At 42.8% G+C, this 13,673-nt stretch overlaps 1 protein-coding gene across 1 annotated transcript; it reads left to right on the top strand.

Moving 5' to 3' along the window:
- The first annotated feature begins 1,534 nt into the window (after nucleotides 1–1,534).
- Nucleotides 1,535–3,883, top strand: SCG2 (secretogranin II). The gene has a single exon (XM_009580981.1). The coding sequence runs from the start codon at nucleotides 1,535–1,537 to the stop codon at nucleotides 3,416–3,418; it is 1,884 nt and encodes a 627-aa protein (XP_009579276.1). The 3' UTR covers nucleotides 3,419–3,883.
- Nucleotides 3,884–13,673: the final 9,790 nt, after the last annotated feature.

Genomic DNA, 13,673 nt, shown 5'->3' with positions numbered 1-13,673 from the left:
CTCTCAACTGATACTGCTTTAATTATTTAGTTAAGTCACATTATGTTAGGAACAAAAACCGAGCGGAAAAATCTACCAGTGAGCTGAAATGAGCATATTCACGCTCACTTTCTGCTTACAGCAGAGGGTAAATAGTGGTATACATAGCTCTTTCACTCTGTCATGAATCACCAACATCTCAACAGGATGCTTTTACCAAGCCAAAAACCAAAGGAACCAAAATAGGTCAATTAATCAAAGTGGTTTCTATCTTTATCATTTCTTTCTCATTATTGTACTTTATTCGTTAATGTAACTGGATCAGAAAAGAGTCTAATATCTGTCTCACGGCCCCAGCGTACCAGTGCCTGAGCATCTCCTAGGACATAAGTGACAGCGATGTTTCCCTTCACTGGGTGGGGGGTGCTCAGCTCCCTGCAGGACTGGGCTTGTGCAGCTGTATCCTCATACACAGCAGTGCTGTAATCTTCTTGCTTCAGCCAGAGGCATATTTTTCCCACTTCTGTTCCAGAGTTTATTGCTGGCTGGCGTAAGCTGGGCAGACTGACTAGACATGGGCTTCTACTGATCTGATCTGTTCTAACTGAATTTAGCTCACTTTTGCCAATGGTCACGTTTCTGCCTGTCCTGGGACCTGATTCAATTTCTGCTGAAGTGAATGAATGAATGAAATCACCACTCAGAACCTACCTACTCAAGCTCATTTCTGAGATGGGTTTTAAAGGATTCAGTAAAATTATATTGTACCTTTAGGATAAATTATAGTTTGTCCTTCATATAGGGGATTGTTGCCCATAGGAAAATGGTTCAATCATACAGCCTCCTAACTAAAATTCACCTGTAATACAAATAATTTTTTTTTTAATGAAATAGCAAAAAAGGAAGTAATAACACTAACAAGACCGACAGAAATAAACAGAAATAAAGTCATTTTATAGGCCATGTTCTCCATTTCACTAATTTTGTTACAGTCTAGCACCATTCAGTGGTATTACCCTGGCGTGAAATTAGATGCCCTATGGAACAATCTCACAAAATAATTCTGTATGCAGTTTTAATATTAATATCTTGAGTGGCATTTAAATATATGGATATACTGATTTTACCATTTGAAGCCTTCATTTTCATAATCAAAATGACATCTAGATTCCTCTATGAGCATTTCATGAGCTATATAGGATTTGTATTTTATACTTTGGTGCTGCCATTCGAAAATTGATGTTCGTAAAGTACATTGAACATAGAGATAAGAAATTTCTAGCATAGGAAAACAATAGTTTCCAGTATAGCTGAGGAATCATAGGAAAGATTCAGAAAATCTCAAATTTCCACCAAAATATATGGCTTCCATGTATGAGTTATGTTAGGTTTCCATAGTTAATAAAAACATGTGTAGTACGGGTGGTATTCTTCATGAGAAGTTCCAGTTTAAAATAACAACCTCTATTTTGCTTCTCGTTTTGCTAAGTCTGTCTCCATATGTTAACTGCTTCTTTTTTCTTCTTCTTCTTTATTTTAAGGCAATATTTTAAATATGGCAGAAACTAAAACCTTCCAGCTTGAAGCAGCCTGTGCTATCACCTTTTTCTTTGTCGTAATCTGTTGGGTTGATGCAGCTTCCTTCCAGCAGCATCAGCTGCTTCAGAAAGATCCAGACTATGTAATGAAAAACTTACAAAGGTTCCCAAATCCCGATATGATCAAAGCTTTGGAATACATAGAAGATCTTCGCAAGCAAACTAACAAGGGAGAAAGCAGCCCTGATTACAACTCTTATCAAAGTGTCCCATATCTCCTGCAACAGAAAGAAAGCAAAGATCAGGTTCACCTACCAGATAATGTAAGGGATTCTTTGACTGAAGATGAGTCCCAATGGGTTAAGGTCATGTTGGAAGCCTTGCGGCAAGCTGAGAAAGAGTCAAAAGTTGGCCCAAAGGAGAATAAACCTTATGGTCTGAGTTCAGATAACAACTTCCCAGCTGGAGTAACTGATGATTATGAGGCTTACAAGTGGCCTGAGAGGTGGCAAAAATATCTCAAAATGCCACTGGGGCACTATGAAGACAGTTCAAGAGACAGTCCTTTCAAGCGTACTAATGAAATAGTGGAAGAACAATACACACCCCAAAGCCTTGCCACGTTGGAGTCTGTGTTTCAGGAGTTGGGGAAGATGGCGGGACCTAGTAACCACAAGAAAGAAAGGCTGGATGAGGACCAGAAATTATATACAGATGATGAAGACGATGTATATAAAGTGAATAACATTGCCTATGAAGATGTGGTTGGAGGAGAAGATTGGAATCCCATAGAGGAAAAAGTGGAAAGTCAAACCCAGGAAGAGATAAAAGATAGCAAAGAGGAAATTGATAAACATGAAGAGGAGATTGATGACGAAATGAAAAGATCAGGGAAACTCGGCTTCCTTGAGGATGAAATAAGAAGAGACAATAAAGATAAAATGTCAGAGGACGTTTCAAAGCTAATGAATTATTACCTGAAGAGGCTGATGGGCGGTGCTGCAAATAGGAAATTAAGGACTGGAGGAGAACTTGAGGAAAAAAGAGCACCCGCGTTTTTGGATAAGCAACTTGATCCTCAGTCTATAGCTCAGCTGATAGAAATCTCAAGGAATTTACAAATTCCTCCTGAGGATTTAATAGACATGTTGAAAGCTGGAGAAAAAAAGCAGCTTCAGAGTGAAAGGTTGGAAGCTGAGCAGGAAGCAGAATTCCCAGAAGACCTCGACGAGATCGCTGAAACGAATCTAGGACCGAGCGATACATTTAAAAGTAACGTACACTCTAAAAACGGGTACATGAAGCAGCCTCTTAATGTTATTCCAGAAAATCTACCTGAAGACCTCAATATTGAAGATATTGTCAGTCTTCTGGGAACTGACAATTTAGCTAATCAGAATCCCTCCTACTTACTGAATCGTCTTAATCAAGAAAGTGATTTGCCAAGACTGTCTTACGTTCCCAGAAGATTGAAAGGACACCCGTTTCCTAAAGCTGCCTGGATGAACGATTTGGAAAGGCGACAAATGGAGTATGAGAAACTGAACGAGAAGGATGAAGAGCTGGCCGATTACTTGGCGAAGGTGTTGGCAAAATATCCTGAAGTTATCAATACGAACCAGATGAAACGAGTCCCCGTTCCAGCTCCTGAAAGCGACTTGCAGGAAGATGACCGGCTGGAGCAGGCCATCAGGGAGCACCTCAGCCAGCTGGGACCACAGGAGGCCGCGAAGTTGGCTTCGCTCAGCAAAAGGCTTTCCATGGCCGGGGAAACCGACGCCACGCAAAACAGGCAGTATCTGGATGAGGATATACTAGCAAAGGTGCTAGAGTATCTAAACCAGGAGAAGTCAGAGCTTGAAAGAGAGCACATTACTAAACGGGCAATGGAAAATATGTAATTGTTCCCCAAACATTATTTCTCTTCAATGTGTTGACTTCTATCCCAATTCAGTTGTGATTTCTTCCCGCTCTCCCACTAAACAACCTATGGTAGACTACTTACCATTGACCAGTCTGCATATCTTTCTCAGAGCTGTTATATTGTTTATTGATATACTTATATATGTTATAAATTATGGGGCAAACAACAAATTGCTTCGAGTGTTTTACGAAACAATTTAATGAAATCAAGTAAAACTATAAGATGTAAACAAATGACCTTTGCATTGTTAATAAAACATGATAAATGAAGAGTGACAATTATAATTTGAAATTTTTAAGATTAATTGGATTATTTTGTTACTGTCTGTAGTGTTTTTTGTGGAGTATCGAATAAAAAAATAAAGCATTATATATATAGTTTTATTTAAAAGGCTTTTTCTATTCAGTGTTTTACTCTTGATGAATAAATTATTTCTGGACAAGAGACTGTGTTTCTTTGTGGCAGTTGATAAAGTCATAGTTATTTGAAATGGAAACATATCTGTTTTACTTCTACAGACAATTCTTCTGAAGTCTATTATTTTACTGTAGAATACATTGGTAGCTTATATTTCTGGTTTTTCTGGACTGTAAGACCAACTGGCATTATCCTTAAGGGCAGCGTGTACCTGAAGAGCTTGCTGAAGCCAACCAGGGCAGTAACTGCAGCACCTTTTTAAAAAATTGCTTTCCCCGCTATAATTAGTGATTGTGTATCTCTTGGCAGTGGGAGGAAGATAAATGATCTGTCCAGCTAAGGCAGACTCGATGGTGAGGCACGGAAAAAATACAATATTGAAACTTTGTATGTGAGTAGCAGCAGCTCTGGGAAGCTCTGATGGAGTAGACGGGAAGCAGATGGGTTCCTCCCATCATCTCTCACGATGGCTACCACGAAGAAAGGGACAGGCTTCAAGGCAAGGCGAGCAGAGAACTCACCCTGTAGGTAACATCACTTTTGTGTCTAATAAAAGTATTATTTCCCATTTCATGAAATGGCTGTTACATGTACGCATAAGGATACACAGAACCTTTATTATTCACTACAGTACCCGGACACTTGAAATGTCTCTGGAGCTCCTGTTGAGACCTGCAGTGGATGTTCTGGAAAAGCTACGGCTCCTTTACAGAACGAAATGTGCTTGTGTAACGCTGTGAGTCAGACATAGTTTTCACTAGGCCAGCTCAGGCATAAGCTTTTCCGGGATTATAGTTTAAAAGTGGTTTCCCCTGTGGTATTCTTCAGCAACTCATCTCTGCTAAGTGGGGTGGGGATGATTTTTGGCGAGGCAATGTCTAATGAAGCAAAGTACAAAGGCTGCAGAAATAAGCCTTCCTCTTCAGTGTCACCATTACCCTGGGCAACCGTGGACGACAGGGGTTCAGTCAGAGCTCCTGCTTCGGGCCACAGCAAAATCCTACGGTTTCCTGTTACTTGGATGAGTTGAAACATTAAACACAGAATTGAAAAAATACCAGAGTTAAATTCACTTTTGTAAAGAAGGACAAACCTGTTGCCATTCGATATGCACTTGCTTGTGACACTGGTAACTTGGAATCACTGTTTTATTCAAAACAAAATTGTGCTTTAAAAAAATAACAATTTTTATCACCTTGATTCCTAATACTATTATTTGCCTTGATCCTAATACTGCTCCAGCAATCCTCACAGTCCAGAAAGTATTCTTTTGGTCAAATTTAATACTTAATTACGTAAAACTGAGGAAGAGTCATAAAACCATAGAATCATAGAATATCTCAAGTTGGAAGGGACCCATAAGGATCATGGAGTCCAACTCCCTGCTCCGCACAGGATTACCTAAAACTAAACCATATGACTGAGAGCATTGTCCAGACAAGAGCACTGAGAATTAAATGAATGTTTGCTGTTTTCAGTGAGCAAGTTTAACAATTTTATACTTGCCTTCCAAGGTCATATTGTAATAGGAGACTGTATTTGCTGCCCTTATTCACACACACACACACAGAGTAACAAAGCCTAACTCCGTAGCCAACTTACTAGGCACTTTGTTTTTTTCCAGGGCTGTAGTTAAATGCCTTTTTTTTTTCTTTTCTTATGGGAGAAAAGAATTAACTCACATAAATATTTTCATAAAAGGAAATAACAGGCAGCCAGAGAAGCACAAGGCCGTGTGGAGGCCTGAGATGCCGCCGGACGGAGGCGTTGTGCCGCAGGCTGGGAGAGAGGTGCTGGGAGGGGCCCCAGCAGCCGGTGTCACAGCGCTGGCTCTGCACGCCTCTGGCTCTCCTGGGTGTAGCGAGGGCATCCTCCGACCACTTCAGCTCATGCACCAGGTGAGGAATGGTTTGTCGATCTCTGCAAAACTTCTCTCCCAGAAGGAGAGGTTTTTGGAAGGGCTGGCTGCACAGGCTCTGATACTGTCCAGGGACAGAGGCCTCTCGGGAGCAGCCTGCTGTCCCGTGGCTGAGCTCAGTGGGGGACCGAGGTCTCCATGATGATGACACAGATGGACTCGTGCTCCTGCAGCCCCCCCAGGCACGGAGATCTCATCTCCCGGACTCGGACGCAACCTGCACGCTGCAGCGTGGGGCTGCCACCGCAGAGCAGCAGGAGCTGGTGCAGGGCCTTGGGCGCTCACAGCTTTGATGGAGGCGTAGGGCGGTTGCAAACACGCTGTTCAACACACTTAAACGCCATCGTGATACCAGACTAAATAATTAAAAATACCTTTAGCAGGGCTTGGGCAAAGCTCACTGAAGACAACAGTAATCTTCTCCCCGACTCTTGCACAGACCCTGAAACAGCACACTTCTCCTGCCTCAGATGGCTCAAAGCATGAGCAGGACATCAAGGCGGCTCTGAATGTCTTTTCTTATGTTTCCTTTATGTAGCAGCAGCCTTTAAGTACGTGTGCCCTCTGCCCCCAGCTCTGGGCAGGTAATAAAGTCACACATCAAAGCTAACACCTTGCACCAAGTGCTCCCACACAGCCACGGTACAGTGCGTGTTGCTGGTTTTGTCCTCATGACTGAAATAGATACGAGTTTACCTATTCTTTTCACAGTGAAAATTAAAACGGCATCTTTTTTTCCTTTTGCTGCCCTCAGTGGTGACATACAACGGTGCTTTAAAAAGGAGCTTTCCCATTTCCCCCCCGGTGGCTGCCGAGCCGCGGGCTCAGAGGAGCATCCCCCTCGCCCCGCGACGCAGGGCTGAGCAACACGTTGCTATGGCAGCCGTACCGCCCCCCCTCGCGGTGCGCGACACCGCTTGGACAGGCCAGCCGTACCGCCTCCCCGCAGCGCAGCGCAGCGCAGCGCAGCGCCGAGGAAGGGACGATCAAAATGCTTTGAAGTGCTGACCTTCGCTGCTTCTTTGTCCTAAAATTGTGCTCGGATGGCCTCCACCACAACCCAGCCAGCCCTGCCGTGGGTCTTTGTGCCGTGATGCTCCTCTTCCCCTTGAGCTGATACTTACGGCACCGCAGTTCCCCTTACGCCACCGAAGTCCCCAGACCTGAGGGCCTTCCTAAGGGACTTGGCTCAGAGTGTATTCAATATTCTCTTCAAGAAGAAAACAAAACCGTCAGGCAGTAGGATTTATGGTTTAAAGGGGTTTGGGTTTTTTAAAGACAATGTAAAAGGTTGACTGCGTCAAAACAATGATGTTTTACAGCAGGTATGTTAATGTAGTGTGCTATTGTTTTTCCTACCTCTTTAGCTGATCTCATTATTTTCAAAAGAATGATTCCAGCGAAGGGACAGAGGTTCACAGGTCCCTGTTTCAGCCATTACTCCTTGAACATCTACCAGGCAATAATATATCTAATTTACAAGGTGTGCCGAGAACCTAGAAGAGATGCCGCACAAAAGAGACATGGTCAAGCATGACTGGTGGTAATTTTGAGTTCTTTAGTTTCATTCCCCTCCTACCACAGCCCGTAGCGCTCCCTTCCCCTGGGCTACGCAGGCTCCTGAGCTGACCAGAGCTCCGGGGAGCTGGCTGGCATAAACATTGTCTCCGGGCTCCTATTCAAGGAGAGCTCAATGAAAATTTTGGATACAGGAACGATTTTGGATCTAAGGAACCAGAGGTACAAACCTATGCATAGAAGGACAGGATCTTTCAGAGACTGTGTAGAAGAGGAAATAAGCTTTGGAAAATCCAAGCCTTGGCATCTCACTTACAGGCTGGGCAAGCCATTAGGGACTTTGTTGTTTGTGGTTCATCTTCATAAACAAGAAAAGGGATGTTGAGCTTCAAGTAACAGAATTGCACATCGTATAACAGAACTATGTGGAAGTTTCAAGCTGATTTCAAGCTAAAAAGTGACATCAATACCCTTTCCTCTTCTAGCCAAAGAAAGTAGATAGCTAATCTCCTTGTGAAGTACTTTATTTCTAACGAATGTCCAACTCCATTTTGAAATGAAATGAAATGAGCAAATATTAAATAGGGAGCACCCTCTTGGTGCCTACAGTTGCCTTTTGCTATGTAACCACAGCTCCTGCAGAAGAGCAGATAGTTATACCTGAATATGCAAGACAGTGTTATCAAAATGTACATCATAACATGAGATCTGCTCAATTAAACCACTCCAGAGCGGCCCCTGCAGAGAGGCTGTGTAGTGCTTAATTGTTCTTAATAGCCGCAGCCGCTTCTGCTTTCATTTGTCTGTGTTTTATGTTTTCCTTATGAGTGTAGTGGGACAAACAGTCATGTTGTTAATAATGCACACAGAATACATAATCCATAACAGATGCACTATCAAGCTTATTATTATAATTATATACAAAATAAAGTGACCACCCTGCAATTTTTACTCAGGCAAAGTAAGGAGTAGATTTTTAATTCCTTTTTTGTGCTACGATTTGACAGCATCCCAGATGCAGCTGGTTTGTACTCTCTGTTTATCAGTGGCTTTTGTCCAGCAAAGAAAAATGTTTCTGCTCACATCTTCCTCTTAAAACCTGCAGTAAGCTTCATCCTGTCCTCATATTTAAGGTCCTCCCCAACAAGCAGATTGAACAGAAATTCTGTGTTTGGTCTGAATATAATAAGCTGCTGAACACCTTCCTCAAGACCCGAGGGAGTTCTTCTTTGTACATACACCAGAATTCATTGTATTGGTATCCATGAGAGTTAATACCTTTTTGTTTTTTCATGAATTCACATGCTACTGCGAGTGTTTTGTTTACATCTGCATCTTGATGGCTCCCCTATTTTGTCAGTTGGAGCTCTTAAATGAGAACATTTGTTGATTCAAAAATTGATGTAACCACATTACCTCATCTGAAGAAACTAGATTGTTGCGATTATTTTTTTCTAAAAGGGTATTTCCACACTGTGGTGGAAGGGGTTTGAGTCGCATATAATATGACAGTCTTTAGTATTTCTCAAAGCACTTTACAAGATACCTGGTTTTGCAGGCAAAGCCACATAAGCCATCTATGATTTTCTTAACATGGCAAAGGGCAAGCCAAGGCTGGAACCCGGGCATCCTGAGCTGTGCTTTGTGTCACAGCTTTATTCTGCCATTCTTGCTGTTGCTAGTTAACGAGAAGACTCATGACTCAAACCTGCTTCTCCAGGCAAACCTTACCCAGACCAATCTTCCATTATTTCAGGTCAAACGTAGCATTGTGGGACGACTTCTGTGGACAACAGTCACGTGCAGTGATGACTGCCACGGGGGAACTGCGTTCCCTGGAGCATCCCTTTCCTCCCCTCAAGATGCACGACACCGATCAGTGACTATTTACTACGTGATGCATAAATCTATACAGACACAGCTGGATGCCAGCTGCACTTCGCATTTGTTCAGCTACCCAAGCGCCTCCGGAGAGGTTTATCCGAGCTGCGAGGAACTCGAGTTAGCAGCAGCAGTCAGGTGCAGAGCTTCTAGTGCATAAAGTGGAAAGGATAAGTCCTGAATCAGAGCTGATTATCTGAAGAGCCACGTTATTCCTGACTTTTGGATCATTCGAAAACATTTGAGATCGTTAATAATTCATTTGCAGATGTTGCAGAGCTCTAAATGTGGCTGATTAAATGCATTTGACATTTCTCTTGAGAGAGGCTGTTATTCCAGGAAACCACTCAGTATCTGCAAATGTCTTGGAATTAGCGTACTCAAAATTACGGGTTCACTTACAATGTTTTCCCCTTGTAAAGAAAGAAAAGCGACCTCTGATTCCAAATGTAATGTACACTGGTGAATAACCATAGTACAATTATTTTAAATTCACCACAGCCATTCAGCAGATCTGCTATGCAATGACTACCGGTCCAACGCAGAGAGCTCTGCCTTCCTTTGCCAAGACAAAAACCTGCAGACAATGAGCCGTGCAGGTCCTACGCGCTTGGGGGAGGAGAGCTAGAAAATGTTTGGCAACTCCCCAGCTCCTACAATTGCTGCTCCGTGATATGCTTCCCAAAAACCTTCCCGGCGCCTGCCTAAAAATAGAGCCCCTGGCTTTATCCTGGCAGAAAAGCCAGCCTCTGACGGGGCGACTCGGTGGGAGTGCCACAAAGCAGCCAAGTTCTCTGGGTCAGATGAGCAGGGTCCAGGACAGGATCGAAAAGAAATAATGAGCTTTATACCACCTTTGTGACTCCCTGATTATGTCACCAAATTTGAGTCCACCGGATTTGTTTGGCTTCATGCTTAAGTTAGAGTAAATCTCTTCTGGTGTAGCTGTGGGGTGCATTTGGTACCACTCCATTTAAATGCTTAAATGAGAACTAAGCTTTTGTGCAAATTTGAGCATGTATTTTTTCAAGTGACCCACGTCAGGGCAGTTCTCCTACCGCTTACTGCAGTCACCACCACTGGGGCATCTCATCCACTGGAGACGGTGGGACCCACCCCTGCCAGAACTTTGCTCAGGGTCACCTTGGTAAAGCCTTTTTGGGTTATTTTCCTCTTGCCCTAAGCTCATGCCAGCACACCGAAAAGGAGGCACACTGCGCCTGTCTGTTGAGATCTCCAGGTGAAACACATGGTCGTCCTTTATTGTCTACTAGAACTCTTTCCAAAACCATACTTCCTTTCAATGGCTCTTTTTTTGAGCTCAAATTTTAGATTTAGATTCACATTGTAAATCTTTTGCCCCTAAATGCAAAAAGAAACATCCCATCCCCACTTTTCTCTTTCCTCTTTGACCTAAAGAAGATGTCAGACTGTTTGGATGAGATGCAACATATAATTTCTGCAAGGAACACATTTTCTACCACCACTATGTGTTTTGCTACCTGCTAATAAATGTCATAGCACAGCAACAAACCACTTAGACACTACCAGTACTTGTACTCCCGTATTAAGCATGTAAGAGCCAGGTCAGGAACACTATGTACAGACACAGAAAAGATAAAAACAAAGATAAATCATTAAAGGGGATAAACCCAACATTCCTTGCTTGTCATTCATGTGGCATAACAAGGGGAGATGTGTTGAATCCCTGCAAGTAAGTTTTGGGATGCAAATGTAATCTGACAGGAAAACTGTTTTCCGCAAGGTTAAATTTACTCAGATCCAACGTACAATCAATTGGTTTTCTTCTTACAAACAAGGTAGAAACTTTGCACTAGTGACTAGCACACTGAAGGAGACTAAGAAGAAAATTAAAGCTGAAAATTTTATTCTGTATGTACGTCTGCAACTACCATCATATTCCACCAGTTAATTTAGACAACAGAAATGTTGTTACTGTACAAACACACAAGACATTTAGTCTCACCCATGGCCCTGGACTTGGCTTTCCTATGGAAAGCTTTTCCACAGACTTTGTTTCCATGTATCTTTGGCTTTCTAGTTTCTATTTAAAAACTGCCAGCCCCCCCGGCCCTCTCCTCACCGGAGTGCATGGTCTGAAGCTGGTGCCACCACAGTCACACAAACCTTTAGGGATGGCCACTTTAATGCCACTTCTGCACTCCTGAGCCTCCCCCTTGCAACAAAGGAGTTGTTTCATCCAAAGGACCTTTAACTGCTGGGAAGAGCTCATGGGTATTTTTATTCTAGAAAAAAACTGCTGAAAATGCCACAACTATGAACAATTAAAAAAAATTGAAAGGAAATTTATCAAATCCTCAAACTTTATAATGTCTTTCTTACTTGTTACAAAAACACCGGTTTTGTTTTCATTTCATGCTGTTTCTCCTCTGCTCTTTTTAGAGTCAGCACATTGCGCTTTCTGATCCTAACCCTGCTAAAGGTAACATTTACATTTTTAACTTAATACTGGATGCTCACCGAAGTGCTCTCCAAAGCCAGGTGCTGCTGGCCGCTTCCCAATTTGGCAACACCTTTTACGTCAGTCTTATTTATATCTGACACAATGCAGGTGAATCTAACAACTTCACATGATTCTGTACCGTATAGCGCTATGTGTTTCTATACCAGCAAATTTTGTGATATCCCACGTAACGAGGCCATATTTAAGCTGAAGATCATCCCCAGCCCAGAGAAGATGCGGGGGCAGGAATCAGAAACCCAGCCTCCACCACGGACAGCCCAATGTTCAGTGCCATCTTTGCAGCCCCATCTTCCCCTCCCTAGTGTGGGGAAAATCAGGGGCACCAGTGTAAATAATTTGAGACACACCGACAAACATATAGCTAAAACATACAGTTTAACATGTAGTTAAAAAAATCACTTCACATGGGAAGCCACAGAGCAAGTCTGGTTTTCTTCAGTGTTGCTTTGGCCATGAGGTTCTTTGAAGGTTAGCTTAACGTGCCCTCTGTGGAGCTGGTCGCTGCTTCACACGTAGATGGCCACAGCAGACTCCAAATCTCTCAGCTCCAAACTAAGATGCTATTTATAGATCCCCTTAGCCCTCCCCGCCTGCCTTCCAAACAGGCTGAAGTATCAACTCTGAAAATACAAACCTCTGTTCAAGCACAGAGATGAGATCGGAGGGGATGTTAAGTAGTTTGGACATTAAAAATATGCTAAGAGAAATGTGGCAGGCAGATCGAGTCCCTGAGGAACAATATTTTGACAACAGCCTTCCAAGAAAATTCTGAAGTGCAATCAATATAATCAATACTGTGCTCAAACACCTTTTCCCATCCATCCGATCTACAAGTAGACTGCCAGAAAATCACATTAGCTTTATTTCATTAACCCTGCTGAAGGCAACATTTACATTTTTAACTTAATACTGGATGCTCACCAAAGTGCTCTCCAAAGCCAGGTGATGCATGAGGCCGGGGAGGCCTCCCAGCCCTATCACTTGGCTACCACCACCTGCCACAGAGAAGATAAATGGTAACTGGCCACCTGGCCATGCCGCAGACTGGTGGAGTTGTCTGGGGGAAGCTGGACTGGCGACTGCCCGCAGGTCAGCAGGAGTGCCGAGGAGCCCGGTTCTCCTTAGGCGCTGGGGAGCCTTCTAGCTTTGAGCTGACACCTCGGTGGTCACTTTCTTGGCTAAGTCATTTTTTAATCAGGTTGCGTAATTTCCGTTTCTTCCATTTACCGTCCTGGCTCAGCTCAGTGTATGACTCAGTAAGCCTGGCTTAATCGTCTTCACCATAAATTCTGAGCCTATTTCATTGCTGGTAAAGTTCTTGCTGACCAGCTCCTACAGCTAAAATATCCAGAATGGGAAAAAAAGTGGGACTTCACCCTTGGATTGTGGATATTTTTTAAAATTAACTCCTGTGCTACAGCACCTTTCCAGAGAAGCAGCCAAAAGCAGCAGCAGGCTGTTTTATAAATATATAAAGGATATGACCTTTTAAAAAATACATACTTTACATATCAAACTGCAAAGATAGAGAAGAATTTAGTTATCTTACACCAAGACTGTTGGGACATTTGCCTTTTTCCTAAGGAAATGACTTTGCCTTGTAGCTCAGCTTTTATAGTGCACACTTTCCTGCCTGCGCAATTCATTATCCAGTACTCGATCTCCTCAATAGTCTAATGCTGATGTCCTTAGGAAATTAATTTTTTAATAGTCTTCTTGATGAATATGTGTTCTGTGGCACCTGAAAATAGATGTACTATATTTCTAGGCTAGTAGCATATTTTACCTATTGAGTCCTACATTTCAGTGGCTGTGGCTTCCAATGCGTTGAGAGTCATTTGCCTGACAAGATATAATTATTGTCCTCCTACATATCCTATGAGTACTGAGTTGGATTTATAGCTTGCTCTTTTGCTTTACATCTTTCAAAAGCCAAGGAACATGGAACGCATTGCTTTATCAATTCTTAGTGGGTGAGCACAGGAATTGTAG

The sequence above is a fragment of the Fulmarus glacialis genome, unplaced genomic scaffold, assembly GCF_000690835.1.
Source record: "Fulmarus glacialis isolate BGI_N327 unplaced genomic scaffold, ASM69083v1 scaffold4937, whole genome shotgun sequence".
NCBI lineage: Eukaryota > Metazoa > Chordata > Aves > Procellariiformes > Procellariidae > Fulmarus > Fulmarus glacialis.
Note: the sequence above shows the minus strand (reverse complement) of the source record. Positions and strands in the feature narration are given on the sequence as shown.